The 16,205-nt window shown below is 56.5% G+C and overlaps 1 protein-coding gene across 4 annotated transcripts in view; it reads right to left on the bottom strand.

Annotated features, from left to right (window-relative positions):
• The window catches only part of AP2A2 (adaptor related protein complex 2 subunit alpha 2), a 64,978-nt gene extending 56,814 nt beyond the window's left edge, over positions 1-8,164 (bottom strand). For 3 of the 4 annotated variants that reach the window (XM_067747885.1, XM_067747886.1, XM_067747888.1), the window contains exon 1: positions 7,962-8,163. In XM_067747885.1, the coding sequence (XP_067603986.1) occupies positions 7,962-8,028 (67 nt within the window). In that variant the 5' untranslated portion in view covers positions 8,029-8,163. Of the gene's footprint in view, positions 1-7,961 lie in introns of all 4 variants that reach the window. The other variant, XR_010945872.1, reaches the window with a different exon arrangement.
• Positions 8,165-16,205: the final 8,041 nt, after the last annotated feature.

Below are 16,205 nucleotides of genomic sequence, written 5' to 3'. Positions count from 1 at the left end.
ATGTGATGCACCGTACATTATACTTATTTATAACGTCTACCTCACTAGAACGTAAGCCACATGCGAGCACTCTTATCGGTTTTTTTGCTCACTGTGTAAAACAGGAACCCAGTAATTTGCTGAGCAAATGAATTAATCTTAAAAAAGCGTTCCTGACCCCACTGTGATAGGAAGAATGCCCCCCCAAAGACACCCACACCCCAATACTAGGATCCCGTGAGCTACCTTCCAGGGCAAAAGGAACTCTGCAGATGTCACTAAGGCTGGGGAATGACCCGGGTCATGCAAGCAGCCCAGTCTACTCGCAAGAGCCCTCCGAGCGGAGGCTCTCCCTGCCTGGAGGGAGAGGTCAGGGAGATCCAAATCTGGAGAGGGACTCCCCTGAGGGGTCCGGGGAGGGGCCGCGAGAGAAGGCGTGTGGGACCGAGCGGAAGCAGCGTCACCCAGTCTCCAGAAGGGACCCTGGTTTCAGCCTGGGAGACAGGCAGAGCACCCTGGTGCCAGGCCGTGCCCACTTCTGATGCGCAGAACACGAGCTGTTACAGGGGTGCTGCTGAACGCTGCTAAAAGCATGCTCCAGTGTCAGGGCAGCAACAGGGGCCAACCTGCCCTCTACCCTCTGCGTCACCACCTCTTTGCAGCAAAGCTCCAAGAGAGCTGAGACTCTCATTTCCCAATTCTTCTCTTGTAAACCACCCCGTCGGGCTCAGCCCTGCTCAGTCCTCTCCTGTGACCCACCTGACCAGCCCTCCTCGCTGGCCCAGGCTGCCCAGCTGCTTAGGGCTGGCACGTCGGGAGCTCTGGCCGTCCGCCTGGAGAGCTGGCCCAGCACTGTGGTTCAGAAGAAAGACCTGGAGCCCAGCAGCTTGGGTCTGGGTCCTCGCTCAACCACTCCAGAGACAGGGCCTTGGGCTCCTGGGCTTCGGCTCCCTCCTCCATGAAACAGGAAGGAACTTAGTGCCTGCTATACAGTATCATCATGAAGATCAGATGTGTAAACAAAGGTAAAGTGCTTGTGATATTTCCACCCCCTCGGTCAGCTTCCCAGGTCGGCTTCCCAGTCTCCTGGTATCAAAAGCCACCTATAAACAATGCAGCTGTAGTCTTACCTCTAGCTCAGACCTTGCCTCTGAATTCGTCTTGGCTGTCTAACTCCCCAAAACCTACTGGCCAGAAACAGGGATAGGATTTACCCTCCCACCTTAGGCAACTAAAAACCTGAACAAAATTATATGAAACAATAGTTTTCAGACACTGGACAACTGACTATGGAAAACAGCGGTCACTGAGAGTCAGGAAACAAACAAGAGGAGCCTTACGACTGCCCGGCTCACTGCCTAGGGACAGGGGACCCAAATGGAGCCCAGAGGTGTCACTGAAGTGAGGAGACGGGCACAGGAGGCTAGAACGCACATTCTTGTGAGAGCGGACAGACAAAGTAAACGAGAAAAACCCATCTTGTCATTTATTCTGTCTGTCTACTCTCACAAGAATTTAAGTTTCTGAAAGTACAGGGATTTTGTCCATTTGGTTAAGCACTGAATCCCCGGTGCCTAGAATAATGCCAGCACACAATGGGCACCCAAAAGATTTCTCAAATGAATGAATGAATTAAACAATTATGTCAAAAAATAGAATCCAGAAAAATAAAGAAATAAATTATGAAATACACACCTTCAAAACACCCTTCACTCTTGGGGTTGTATCAAAATTATAGCAAAACAACAAGAACATAATATGAAAAACAGTGTTTCCTTGGCTACTTACAAAGCAGATTTATATTAGATCTACAGCAAATGCTACATCTGAGAATGCACATCAGACAGACATCAGCTCCAACAAGAGAGCATCTCCTCCCTCTGTGACCAGCTTTCCCGTAAGACAGTTCAGGAAGCCATAGACGCAAGGGACCTACGGCCCCACCCCATGGACGACAACCTCCGAAAAGCCAAGCCTCGGGAACTGAACGACTCAGCACCAACGGACCCTCAGACAATCACCCTCCCACCTCCCTCTTCCTCCACGTTCTCAGTGCTGGGAAAGCTGGCTGTGCTACTCCAGGCAAGGACGACTCAAACTGTAGTAAAGTAATGAGGCGACGGCAGTTTGAGCCCGGGAATGAACTGAACAGAAGCTGCAAGCTAACTGACAGAAGTCCCTGAGGCTGTGAGAAATGTGCTCCAGGGAAGGAGGGCTTATGCAGACCACCTGGCCCGAGTCAGCACACGCTCCATCCCAGGAGACTCGCTCTCACAGGCACAGTGAGGTTCAAAAGAAGGTTCTGATCTGGTTGTACTGTACAAGACTCCCTCCCCCCCAAAAACAGCTACTGAACTGTATTTTTCAATAGCAATAAATGCAATCCAAAAGTATTCCAAAATACTCATTTTCTTGCTCTGTTTTTCCTACTGTGCTTTAAAAAACTATTCAACATCAACATAGTGCCCTTTTTCAATGCTGTTCAAACGGCAACAGAAACACATAACTGCCCTCTCAACCCCATCACACAAAGGCAGGCCGGCCACGGAAAAAGCAAAACACAAATCCCCACAGCACTGCCCGCTCTAAGGAGCTCAAGGTGCTCTAAGTGCACTAAATAACTAATCCTCACGTCACCCTTCTGCTGCTGTCAGAAAGGATTTTAAAGGAAAAAAAACAGACCTTGCAATGCAAAATACAAGCCAAGCAACCCAATTTGGATTCTGGTCTCCACACTTTTAAGCAATCCTGCAGATGGGGGCAGGTGGAAAGAACCGCACACGGGAAACATCCCGAATACAAGGAGAGGGCTGAACGCAAAACCACTGCAAGTCTCACTGGGGTTTTTTTGTTTGTCTGTTTGTTTGTTATGGCCGCGCTGCATGGCTTGCAGGATCTTAGTTCCCCGACCAGGGCTCAAATCTGGGCCCTCGTCAGTGAAAGCACTGGACTGCCAGGGCATTCCCTCACTGGGTTTAAATGTTGGGCAAAATGAAGACTCCAGGCTGTCTAGGGCCACAATTTGCAAAAGTGGGAAAGAAAAAGGGACAGAATCAGGATCTGACCCAAACCACTGGCCAGAAGTTTCTGCCTTAATGAACACATCCAGCAGTCAGCCAGCCACTCCCTGTTTCCTGAGGTACCAGGAGGCTAAGGGAGCTACACGGGGCCAGAGCCGCGCCAGGGAAGAGGGGGTCAGCCTCCCTGCATAGGGGTTCCTCTCTTTCCTGGGCACAGGGCAGCTGCAGGTGCATCACTGCCCTCCTTAAATCCGTCGCACCCCGACTCACACAAACTGCAAGGGCCAGACCACGGGCCCACCCCACAGCTGAGTGTCTCCCGCCGTCCCCGCTGGCGCCTCCCACAGAAGCCTCGGTGGCCCCGCTTCCCTCGCTCTCATCTAGGTGGTCACGAGCCCTGGCCCTCCTCCGCTGCCGACAGTGCTGCGCAGAGGCTGTGCCCAGTGGGCAGTGACAGCGCCTGGGGCTGGGCTGGGCCTCGCCTCTCCCCTGCTGGCACCCCACAGCGCCATCCCCATACCCTTCTAGGTCCTCTTCCCAAGTCGGTCTCCAAGGCACCGCTTTAAAACAGGGCCGCTTCCTCCTCACAAGGTCTTTATTCAACGCACCTTGGCTGAACCCTTACAACCCTCTCCCCAGCACAGAGGGCAGGAGCTTATCTTCTCACACAGCCTCAGCTCCCACCCCCACGAGGGAATGGCCACTGGAACCTATCCTGCAATTCTCCTCCTAATAAAATGACACGTTTCAACGTGTCAACCTTCATACCAAAGTCAGGAAGATTCTGAAGAGGGAAAACGCCAAAATCAGTAAATACAGTTTTGTAATCCAACATTTTAGGCATCACGTGGCCTAGTGGAAATTGCTCATTTCTGTTTTGCAGCGAGTATCATCCCGTTTACCGTGCTGAGCTGTCAGCGAAGTCATTTAACTTACTCCGCGCTGCAGCCGCCAGAGGCTGACAGAAGGCATGGACATTGTAGCTCCCAATGCGGCGTCCGTGTCCAACGCCCGTGCTGACCAGAGGGAGGGGCAGGATGGGAGGGGTGCGTGCCTGTCGCAGGAGTCCTGAGCACAGGAGGTGCTCGATACACACGGACATGCTGGTGGGAACTCACCTCCCACCCTGTCTGTCTGTCTGTCTGCAAGCACCTCAGGAGACCAGGGCTGCGTGCTCCATTTCTCAGAACCCCAGCAGCATTTCCACAACAAGCCCAGATGCCACCCATTATCCAAAACCTGAGGCCCACCTTGTCCCGGAACTCAGAACCGCTCAGCTTTTTGGAGGAAGTACAGCATGTGACCGTGGGCCCCCAGGGCGTCCCGGAGGCCAGCTCACAGGGAAGGGACCACACAGCTTCGTGGCAGCACAGCGCCAGACAAGTCTGCCACAGACTCACAAAAAGACTTTCCATCCTTGGCGGCTTAGAAGTTTTGAAATCTGAGCTCTGGGAGGCCGGCCTTGTGCCCAAGAACCTGCAAGTGACATTCAAGGAACACAGAGCCCCTCCTGCTCAGAGCTCCCGCCAGAATCCCTCTCTCTGGTCACAGTAACGCAAAACGCCTTTTCCCACGGCACTCCTGAATCTTACCCTCGGGTCTATTAGATTTTTTTAAAGCTCAGAAATGCCTTTTAATCCCACAAAGACAGCCTTTCCAATAATTCCGCAACTACAAAATCCTGACACGTGTCGGTGCCAAAAAAAAGAGTGAAAATCATTTTAAGAGGAAAGAAAAGTAATGCTGAGTATGTGGCATGAGAACACTTATCACCAGGACATTTCAACGTCTCGTAAGAGAAGCAGTGACCCACCCCCACCCCTCCAGAAGAGCCAGAAGGGAAACACAGGGAAGAATACACAGGTATTTCCTAGAAGCAGCAACCACCAGCCTTGGCAGAAACACTCAACCAGACCAAAGCCTTCCTTCCTCCCCCAGCCTGGTGGTCCGTCCCTCCCAGGAGCCTCGTCACATACTTCCTAAATCGGTTTCTAAGGAATGTAAATTATGCAGAAGAGTGCAAAAGAAAATATGCAAGAAGAGCAATTTTTTCAAAAAGTCAGCATTTTTTAAATGTACAGACAAGAGTAAAATGAACCTTAATTTTTATTGGGGGGGTGCGTTGGGTCTTCGTTGCTGCGCGCGGGCTTTCTCTAGTTGCGGTGAGCGGAGGCTACTCTTTGTTGCCATGCGCGGGCTTCTCACTGTGGCGGCTCCTCTTGTTGCGGAGCGCGGGCTCTAGGCGTGCGGGCTTCGGTAGTTGTGGCTCGCGGGCTCTAGAGCGCAGGCTCAGTAGTTGTGGCTCATGGGCTTAGCTGCTCCGCGGCATGTGGGATCTTCCCGGACCAGGGCCTGAACCCGTGTCTCCTGCATTGGCAGGCGGGTTCTTAACCACTGTGCCACCAGGGAAGTCCCCAAGTTAATTTTGGGGGCACTGAATTGGTTCTCTACCTGAGCCACAAAGCTCCACGGAACACGAGGACACGGGCACCTCTCAAATCCTGGGGCACGATCACTGCCACCAGCGCAAAGAGGCCAGCCCTCCAAGCCCGTCCACCGCAGCGGATACCAAAGTGAGGCACAACCCGAGGCAGAGCTCGCTGCTAAGGGGGACATTTAAGAGACTACGTTGTGCGGAAAGGGAAAACGGAGCTGCGATTTTAGAGCTGAAACGCTTCAGTGATACTTCAGCTCCAAACCCACCCGTCCGTGTCAGTGGAGGAGACCGAGCTCTGTGGCCAGGGCCCCGGCTGCCCTCTCCCCACAGAACCCGGCCACCTGGCTCACCCTCACAACAGGGAAGCAGAGCCGGCCGGGCGGGGGGCAGCAGGGACCCCTCTCCCCGCTACTAAGGGCTCGGCTCGGGGCAGCTCCCACCAGGGCTCGCTGTCCGATCCCACCTCCAGCCAGACCTGCTCCTCCTCCCTGCCGTGGGCACACCCACCGGCCTCGGCCCGCGATGCCCTTCAGCCAGAGCAGGCCCCAGCTGGGCGCTGTCTCCTCATCCACTGGGTGTCGTCTCACGCCACACTGCCGGCCAGGAGGAGTGATGTGGTGGGCCAGACAGACGTGGCCCCCACCCCGTGGGGCTTCCACTGCGGGGGGCGGGGCAGGCCACAGGGCCACGAGCTGCTGACGCTGCTCTGAGGGGAGAGGACAGCGCCGCAGCTGATGAGGGGGTAACAGGACGGCGAGGAAAGCTGGCTGTGAGGAGGGGCCGTGTTAAACAGCTGCCCCCCCCCACGCCCTCCAAGGGATTAGGCGCATCTTCTTCTTGCAGAAGCTCCATCAAGGAAGACACTATCTTATTCATGGGCCTACACCAAGGGCTCAGGCTGGGTTGTGCCCTGCAGGGTAACAGCTGGAAACATTTTTGGTTGTCACAACTGCAGCGTTTAGGCAGTAGAGACCAGGGGTGCTGCAGAGCACAGGACAGCACCGCACAAGTGATCGGCCCCAAACGCCACCGTGCGGGGTGGAGAGTCTGTCTACACTCAGTCAACAGCCAAGTCTCCACTATGCGGCAGACCCAGCACAGAACACATCTAGTTTGTAGATGATCACTTGTCCAAGAAAATGAGTTTCAATCTCAATGACCTGCCCAGTGCAATTTTCTTCCATAATGGAAGGACAGATGTGATGGCTAATTTAAGGCGGCTAAGCTTTGGCCCAAGGGGTCTCCTGAAGCAGTAGCACATCCACACTTAGCTTTCCAAGACGCATTACGATTACAAATATTACTGTCTATGAAATCACATTACACAGCAAAGAAAGAGAGAAAGGATACTGCCCGACTTGTAACAGCACAGACCTCAGGGTGTGTTTCCACACCGATTTCTTGCAGAGAAAGGGAAGGGACAGAAAATCTAACCTTCCACAGTCTGGGTCCTCCATCCCAGTCTAAGGAGATGACGGGATCAAGGGAGGGTTCAGGACAACAGCATTTACCAGTAGATCAAGTCACAAGCATTCTTTAAAATACACCGAAACCTCAGGTGTTGAAATCCACAAACGTCTGGTGGATAACAAACAAGAAATAAAACCAGACAGGAAGCTGGCTTTGTGTCTATTTTTTTAATTAGATAAAGGGGACAGCTACCTGAAAAGCAACAGGAGTTTCTGCGCACCAAAGTCAAATGTATCGGTGGACCAACAGTACACCCACCGGCCCCCCGGCCGTTGCACTTTTTGGGGTGGATTTTTCCACTCCGAGGGGACACATGTCGCTAAGAACCCTGTCCCTGATGGAAGACAGCGAGCAGAGCAGCAGTTCCCCTAAGCCATCCCAACCCCCCACCGCCCGGTGTCCAGATTCCCTCGGGAACGAGTCATTTTAATCAGGGCCTAATAAGCCGCCAGAACCCAGGTCAAGGAGCTGCTTCCCCGGCAAGACGCGGGTTTCGCTAGTCCCACTCCCAGGGAAAAGCCACGCTGTTTTGGAAACCGCTGGGTTAAATGCTCCATTGCTAGAAAGACGGGCCGACTGCTCGAGATGACATCATGCTGGGGAGGGGCGCCTTCGCCAGAAGCCCCTCAGCGGTGCCACAGACCCGGCGCGGCTGCGGAACGCCGCCCTCACCCCCGCACCCCTGACCCCGCACCCCTGACCCCGCCCCCACGACAAGTCCTCATCTCGCTCCCCACCCACCCCCCGCCCGCCAGGTCCGCGCCCCGGACCCCAGCCCCCAACCCCCGGACCCCCGCCCGCCAGGTCCGCGCCCCCGACCCCAGCCCCCAACCGCAGGACCCCCGCCAGCCAGGTCTGCGCCCCGGACCCCAGCCCCCAACCCCCGAACTCCCGCCCGCCAGGTCCGCGCCCCGGACCCCAGCCCTCAACCCCCGGACCCCCGCCCGCCAGGGCCGCGCCCCGGACCCTAGCCCCCGAAGGCCCCCGCCGGCCAGCCCTTCACCCCGGCCTGCGCCCCCACCCCACGCAGGCCGGGTCCGCTCCCCGCCACTCACAGTTGCGGATGTCCGAGATGAAGACCGCCAGGCCCCGCATCCCGTCCCCCTTCGACACGGCCGGCATCTTCGGGCCCGGGGAGCGGCCTGGGCAGGCGGGCCCGGAGCAGGAGCGAGCCGCGGGCCGCGGGAGCGGGAGCGGGAGCGAGAGCGGGGAGGAGCCGCCTCAGCCGAGCCGCCCCAGGCTGCAGCGCCGCTTTCGGGGCCGCCGCCGCGCGCGCGCACGCACGCACGCTCGCAGCCCCACGCACGCGCACGCTCGCTCGCGCGGCCACAGATGGCGGCCGCAGCGCGGGGGCGAGCACGTCGGTGGCGGGCCCGTAAAGGCAGGCGCGGGGCGGCCCAGAAGACCGACGCCGCGGGTGGGGCTGCGCTGGGAGTTGCGGGTTCTCTTGCCCGGGGCCACCGACCCCCCGATCCCGCCCACCAGGCTCCACCGAGCCGGATCCCCAGTACCCTGACTCCCACCAGAGACCTCAGCGCCCGACCCCTGACCGGGACGCACGGCCGCCCTGACCCCACCGCCCGGACCCTCCCCCCAGACCTCTCACCGCCCTGCCCAGCCGAGGTCCTGGGGCAGCTGCCGGCCTTGGGGGACCAGTCTCCATCAGAGCTCTGGGGGCCTGCGGCACATCACCTGGGCTGTGCAGAGCCAGCGCCTTTCTTTACAGAGGGCGAGCCGAGAAAACTCTCCACCGCCATCCCTTGACAGCACCAGGTGACCAGGGCCCAGTCTTGAATCCGATTCCTCACTGACCAACCACACCCTTTGCCACTGTTGGCACCACGAACCTCTGCAGCCTGGGGAGGTGGAGGTGAGGACGGCCACTGCGGCCCACCTGCGGCACACTGCAGGGCCCTAGGCAGGCACAGAATCCAGGGAGTTTGGCGAGCAAGGGGCCCTGCCGAGCTCTCCTTCATGAAGCAGAATGGCTTTGAAGAGGATCCTTCCTCATCTGGGATCACCCAGGCCCTGTACCTGGAACCAGCCCAGACCCACCCTGGCTCACTTCCTCAGTTCCCGCTGAGAGGCCAGGCCCGGGTGGACCCTGGCCAGGAGGACGAAGCCCCCAGGCTCTGGTCCTTTGGGACCCCTGGGGGGAGCCAGAAGCCATGGAGACCCGAATCCTTATAAGGCGGAAATTTCACCACCTTCCAAGACCCTCCGAAGGGCTGGCCAGCAGAGGGCTTCCTGAGGGAGAGAGCCCTAGGGCCTGCTTCCCCAGGCCGGGAGATTATCTACCACAGCCAGGCCAGGGGACTCAGAGGACGAGACTGTGACCCACCCCTGGCAGCCACTCACAGGGCGGGGCAATGCAGAGAGGCTGCAGGGGCTCATGCAGGGCATGGACAGAGGGCAAGCTCAGCCCAGGGTGCAGGGGCTTCTGGGAGGAGGGGCTTGGAGATGGGCAGGCATCCCACCCCCTCTCACTGCTGACCCTGGACTTCCCAAGCCTCCTGGGATTGCTTCCCACCAGCGTGTGTGTATGTTGTGGGGTGGTCCCAGAGCCTGATGAGACACACAGCTGGCTGTGCGAAAGCCCCCAGCCTCCTGCCTCCTGCCCCGCCTTCACCGCCCTGCAGATCACTTAGTCGTCAGGCTTCGGGCCTGAGTCGATGCGGCTCTCCCTGACCACGGTCACTTCTCAGCGAGGGACAGGTCACTTTCGGCAGCATGCAGTGCTTCGTTTCTTGGGTTGTGTGAACTGGACATGTGTCCCATTGTAGCCATTGCTGGTTCCCAGGCTCTCCTTCCGTGTCTAGCGGGAGGGGAGGGCCCCAACACTTGCATTGTAAAGGAGAAGAAATGAAAGCCAGGGAGCCCAGAGCCCAGAGCCATGGTGTCCAGGGGGCTCCTGTGGCGTTAGCTGGCTGTGTCTCCACTTGTACCGGGGCCTGTCAGTTTTATGAGTGACCCAGTTTCCTTCCCATAATCTCTGGAGTGCGTTGCAGACAATAACCTTCCAGAAAATTGGGGTTGGCAGCCTGGTCCAGGCGTGGCTAGAGGCCCTGAGCAGCCATGCGTGTTCAGGGACAGGATGTGGCGTCCTGGGGCCCCAGTGGCTACCTGTGTTGACCAGGAATGATATGCCAATGATATGAACTCTGTGGTGGGTGGGGACTTCGAAGGAAGCCCAACCACCTAGCGGACAGGGATGGGCTCAAGCCCCTGACCGCTCACCTTAGGGAGGTGGGAACCTGCCTATGACAGCGGGTCTCCTCTCTCGCAGCCATAAAACTGAGCCCAGAGCCACACACGGCAGATTCGGATTGTTACAAAAGAGACACAGATGGCACAGTGGTTAAGAATCCACCTGCCAATGCAGGGCACATGGGTTCGAGCCCTGGTCCGGGAAGATCCCACATGCCGCAGAGCAACTAAGCTCATGAGCCATAACTACTGAGCCCGTGTGCTGCAACTACTGAAGCCCATGCACCTAGAACCCGTGCTCTGCAACAAGAGAAGCCACCACAATGAGAAGCCTACACACTGCAACAAAGACCCAACACAACCAAAAATAAACAAGTAAATAAATAAATAAATTTTAAAAAAAGAGAGACACAGAAGGTGAATCTATGGCCTCCCCCGCTGCGCTCAGTAAAAGCTGGCACACTGGTGGGGCCCAGAGAAGGGGGGTAGGGGGAATATGGCAGACCAGGGGACCCCAACCCCTACTTTCCAGGAGCCCCCATCACCCTTCACAGCCCCTTTCCCCTCTCTGGGCAAAGTTGTCCCCATACTTGAAGACCATGTCATGACATCCCTTGAAGGGGTTACTTTGTAAGAGAAAAGTCAGCTCCCCGCAAAGCTCCCTGGCCCGGCTCCATCCCTTACGACCTGGGAGAGTCAAGTCCCAACACAAAGTCAAACCCAGGGACTTCCCTGGTGGCACCATGGTTAAGAATCCACCTGCCAATGCAGGTGACATGGGTTCAAGCCCTGGTCTGGGAAGATCCCACATGCCACAGAGCAACTAAGCTTGTGTGCCACAACTACTGAGCCTACGTGCCACAACTACTGAAGCCTGCATGCCTAAAGCCCGTGCTCCGCAACAAAAGAAGCCACCGCAATGAGAAGCCCACACACTGCAACAAAGAGTCAAAGAGTAACCCCTGCGCACAGCAACGAAGACCCAACGCAGCCAAAAATACATACATACGTACATAAATAAATAAATACATAAATAAATAAATTTATTAAAATAAAAAAAAGTCAGACCCGGATTGGAAAGGCTTAGCTGCCAGGAGAACTGCAGGAAGTTGAGTTTCTGTTGACCGAACTCTGCAGAATGTGTGTAGGATGGATTCTGAGAGAGTGGACCAGTCCCACAGGGCACCCAGTGATCTGGGTCAGCTGAGTCTGCCTGGGCAGCCAACTGCCTGGAAGCTGGACTCAGTGGCCCTGTGTTAAAACAAGGTTGAGATGCCAGAAATTCCTGCATATGATGTAGAGAAAGGAATTCAGAGATGTATTATCTCCCAGTTCTGGAGGCTGGAAGTTGTTGATCAAGGTGTCCTCAGGGCTGGTTCCTTCCGAGGCTGTAACTGAGGATCTGACCACCCCCCCCCAGACCTCTGTCCTCGGCTTGTAGACGGCCGTCTTTGCCCTGTGTCTCTTCACACCATCTTCCCTCGATGCATATCTCTCTCTGTGTCCAAATTTCCCCTTTTAACAAAGACACCAGTCATGTTGGACCCGGGGCCCACCTTACCCAGCAGGAACTCATCTGAATTAATTACATCTGCAGCGACCCCAAGTAAGGTCCCACTCTGAGGAGTTCAACATGTGAACTTTCAGGGGACACAATTCAACCCAAAACACACGTTTGGTGACATGATTTTGAATCCTCGCCCCTCCTTTTCCGTCCTTCCTACTTGGAGCACGGCTCTGATGGCTGGAGCTCCATTTTGGACCACACCCTGCACTGCGCCAGCTCGCAAGCTGCCCGTGCTTGTGCCACAGTGGCTGGGGCCTCTGCTACACCGGCCGAACCTAGGTACTGATTGACGCCTATTCCCATGCCCGAGGGGTTTCTGGTGCTCTAGGGGCCTAGGACAGGTCGGGATGCCCCCCACCATCCTGTCCTGTGGCTTGTCATCAAGACCACTTCACGTCCGTTCCCCTTGGGCTTGCAGGGGCCCTACGAGCACTGTCAATCATCAGCCTCAGGAGCAACGCAGCTGATGACGCCAACCCGGGAGGGGTGGGGCATCCCCCCAGGACGCTGCCAGTTCAGGCATCCTGCTCACCCCCAGAGCAGGGAACCATGGCCTCCGGTCTCCCTAAGGTACCTGTTGAAAAATGCACCCCTTGACCTTAAAGGCCGGATCAGCCATGCTGGCAGCCAGCCAGCCAGCCTGAATGGGCCTCAGATCGCAGGGTGTTTCGTGGCATCTCAGGCCGACGCTCACCCACTGCAGCTCCTTCCTCTAAGGGCCCAGCCAGGGTGGGCTGATGGAATATAACCCAATTTTAAGATTAGCCTGAGGAAAACAACTTTAGGAAAGAAAACATACCTAAAAATACCAGTTCAGGCCTTTGAGCACCACTAGAGTAGTTTCCTGCAGCTGCTATAAGAGATAACCACGAAGCTGATGGTTTAGGAACAGCAGAAATGGATTCTCTCCCGGTTCTAGAGGCCGGAAGTCCAAGATCAAGATGTGTGCAGGGTTGGTGCCCCTGGAGGCTCTGAGGGGGACTCCATTTCCCGCCTCGTCTAGCTTCTGGTGGCTGCGGGACCACTCAGCCCGTGGCCTTCTCCCCTGCGCCTGTATGTTGGAGCTTCCTCTCTCTCCTCTTATAAGGATCCCAGTCATTGGACTGAGGTCTCACCCTAAATCCAAGATGAACTCCTCCCGAGATCCTAAGTCACATCCGCAGAGACTCTATTTCCAAAAAAGGTCACCATCACAGATGCTGTGGCAGGGACGTGGACAGCCTCCCAGGGTCCACCACTCCACGTGCCCCATGACAGCCACCAAGAAATGCTGCCCATTTGGCTTCGTTGACACACATACCACCCCTCCCCTTCATTATGGGGTATTTTCACGTGGGTTGTGGGATGACGAGAAGCATTAAAACCCATGACTGACACCACAGAGCACACAACCCTGTGCACGGCCACTTGCCCATCGCAGAAGCCTACCTCAGGGCTTAGCACCTGCCCGGCCACTGAGTGGACACCTACATGCCAGACAGCACAAGATGCCCAAGTCACAGCAGTCACCCCGGTCCTGGCCAGATGGGCTGGTGGGGGTGGGACACAGCAGATCTGCTGTGCTGGCTCTGGAGCCATATCTGGAAGCTTCCGCTGCACATGACACGCCCTACTCCCTCTCCCTTCTTGCTCTGGACTTTGCTTATCCCAGCACCAAGGGAGGGTGTCTCCATCCATGAGCTGGAGAAGGGCTCGGCAGCAGGAAATCCTTGCATGCGTCCCTCTTCCTGGCCCTCCGGCCTCAAAGCTGAATGTTTCTTGGCCCAGGAGTGATAGGACAGTGATAGTGGCTTGGGCCCTGCCCTTGGCGTGACCCCCGGCCAAGCCTTCCCCATTAAAATAGGACAAGTCACGGGTGGCCCCTGCCAGGAAAACAACTTACCTTGTGCTGACTTGGCAAATGAAGAGAGGCTCAGGGCTGCCCACGGGGCCAGGGACCCCATCCTCGCCCTACCCGGGAGCACTGGCCACCCCAGGGAAGACACAGGCCTGACCCCAGAAGCCCCACGGCCACCGGGCACCTCCAGCAACGAAGTATGAGTGCTCTTGGGGTGTCGTCCAGGTACTGGGCTCCCCATAGTAAGACAGAGATGCCATCCAGGCCCTCCTGGAGAGGCAGCCTCAGACTGGGGATCCTCGGCTGGCCGGGTGGCCCCGAAGTGGGGTGCTCTGGCCCTGCAGGTGTCCCCAGAACATGGGGGAGGGGCCCAGTGGCAGCAGGAGAGCTTGCCTCTGAAGGCCCCTCCACGGGGCCTGTATCTGCCCTTGCGTGTCCTCTGGTGCCCACTGCGACAGGCGGGGGGCAAGGAGGAGGATGGAGCAAGCGTGGGCCAGACCTGGGCTCGCAGCGCAGAGCGTGGACCTGGCAGGGCAGGCAGCTCCTCAGGCTGCCAGGGCCTGAGGAAGGGCCAGGGATGGGGGCTGAGGGTTAGGGTTTCGGGCCTGAGCAAGGAGTTTATACTCAGATTTACATTAAATTTAAATAATTAGGATTCGACTTATTAAAGTTATAATTTCAAAACCTAATTTTTTAACCTGCTAAGTTCCGTTTTACAAGCCCTTATGCCCTTCACGAGCCTAGCAGGTTTTACGGTTGTTTTTAAGGGGCCTCTGCATAATATTCTGTGCCATCAACAATCTCAAGCATTTGCAGCACTTCACACTGAGCTGATAAATTAAGTGTCTTTCACTTCCATTTATGTGCTCTAGCTTGTCTGAACTGACAACAAAATCTCGGGTGCTTCAAGAACTCATGCACTCGATAGATTAAATATCTAAAATGGTGAACCCCAAGTTGCCTCAAATGTTCCAGGAACACGCACTGCCAAACGTGTTCAAGTTTCGCCTCATCTGTAAATGCTAACACTCCGGTTCAGATTCTCTTAAACCTTCCTGTGCCTCATTCTAAATCTTCCTGCGGCTGGGCCCATTTAAAGAAGCCAGCTTTCAACCTAGGTGCTGGGGCCCCTTGGCACCAGCTCTGCCAGCTGGGAGGCTGACAGCTTTGTGCTCACAACTCCAAAGACCCCCAAACCCTGCCCAGTGGGGGCTCTGAAGAGGGGGTCTGGCGCCAGGTTCGGTGTCCCTCCTTCCCGCCTGCTCTCGGGGTATGCCGTGCAGGACCAGAGTGACCCCTGAGTGGATTTTGCAATTCTTTTTTTATTTTTAAAAATTTTTATTTATTGATTGATTTTTGACTGCCCTGAGTCTTCGTAGCTGCACTTGGGCTTTCTCCAGTTGCGGCGAGTGAAGGCTACTGTTCGTTGAGGTGCACGGGCTTCTCATTGCGATGGCTTCTCTTGTTGCAGAACACAGGCTCTGGGCGCGCGGGCTTCAGTAGTTGTGGCGCATGGGCTCAGCCGCTCCGCGGCATGTGGGATCTTCCCGGACCAGGGCTCGAACCCGTGTCCCCTGCATCGGCAGGCGGATTCTCAACCACTGCGCCACCAGGGAAGTCCAACTTTGCAGTCCTTTAGCTCCAAATGTCTCTGCTCTCAAGGGATTCTAAGGCGACTAAATATCTTCCTCACTCAGAGAACTTTGCCCTTGCTGGGATCTCCTTGGCATTCCTAGGGCTGCATCCAGCATTGCCTCCTGGGGCTCTCTCCAGAGCTCTGCCTGACCTGGGGTCACTACCCAAAGGTCAGGCCTCAGGGCTGAGCTGGGTGCCAGGAACACAGAGATGCCCAGTGACACTTGACGGTTGGTACGTGACATGCCTCATCACACCCACCAGCCCCCAGCCCCTGGGAAGACCGTGGGGGTCGTCTGGTAGAAATAGGAGGAAAAGAAAGAAGGAAACCTGAGTAGGAAGAAAGAGAACGAAGTTCAGTTCAGGGAGTAACCTCTTGAGCAGCAGAAATGGGGAAACAGCCGTGCAGCAAGTCCCAGGGCTGGCCGAGCAGGGACGGGCTATGCGGTTTTCTGCAGGAAACTGCTGGGAACAGCTAGGGATGGGTGGAGGATCTGTCAGCATGTATCAGGTGTAAAATGCCTTGTGATTAAAACCGCTGGCCACTGCGCCCTCAATCCGTCCCAGAGGCGCACTGACTCCCCTTGCTGGGGCTGAAAGGTTGGGGGACGGGGGCGGTTACTGTTAGCCTCTGGAGGGTTCCAGCTTTGTGGGATTTGCATGTGAGAAGTGCCACAGTTCCTGGAGGCGAGGACAGAGAGAGCACTGACTCTAGAATATGTGGGATTTACGATGTTCAGGGGCCATCCAGAGGGCCTGGAGCACGTGTCCCTGCTCCAGACAGCGTTGTGGGCACCACCGGCCCCTGGATGGTGACCAAAACCAAAGAGTGAGAAGAGCTCACCCAGGGCGACATGGGGGCTGACGGAGGAGGGCTAGGCTGACGGAGGAGGGCTAGGCTGGCGGGCGGCCACCAGGCGGTAGGAGGAAAGCCTGGAGAGGCGATTCCCGCGTTCAAGAGAGAACGTGGAATTCCGGATGTCGAAACTGCGCGGCCCTCCGGGCCACCTGCGGCCCTGGAACCCATGGCGCGCCCTCGTGGTCACCCACGTG

The sequence above is a fragment of the Pseudorca crassidens genome, chromosome 9, assembly GCF_039906515.1.
Source record: "Pseudorca crassidens isolate mPseCra1 chromosome 9, mPseCra1.hap1, whole genome shotgun sequence".
NCBI lineage: Eukaryota > Metazoa > Chordata > Mammalia > Artiodactyla > Delphinidae > Pseudorca > Pseudorca crassidens.
Note: the sequence above shows the minus strand (reverse complement) of the source record. Positions and strands in the feature narration are given on the sequence as shown.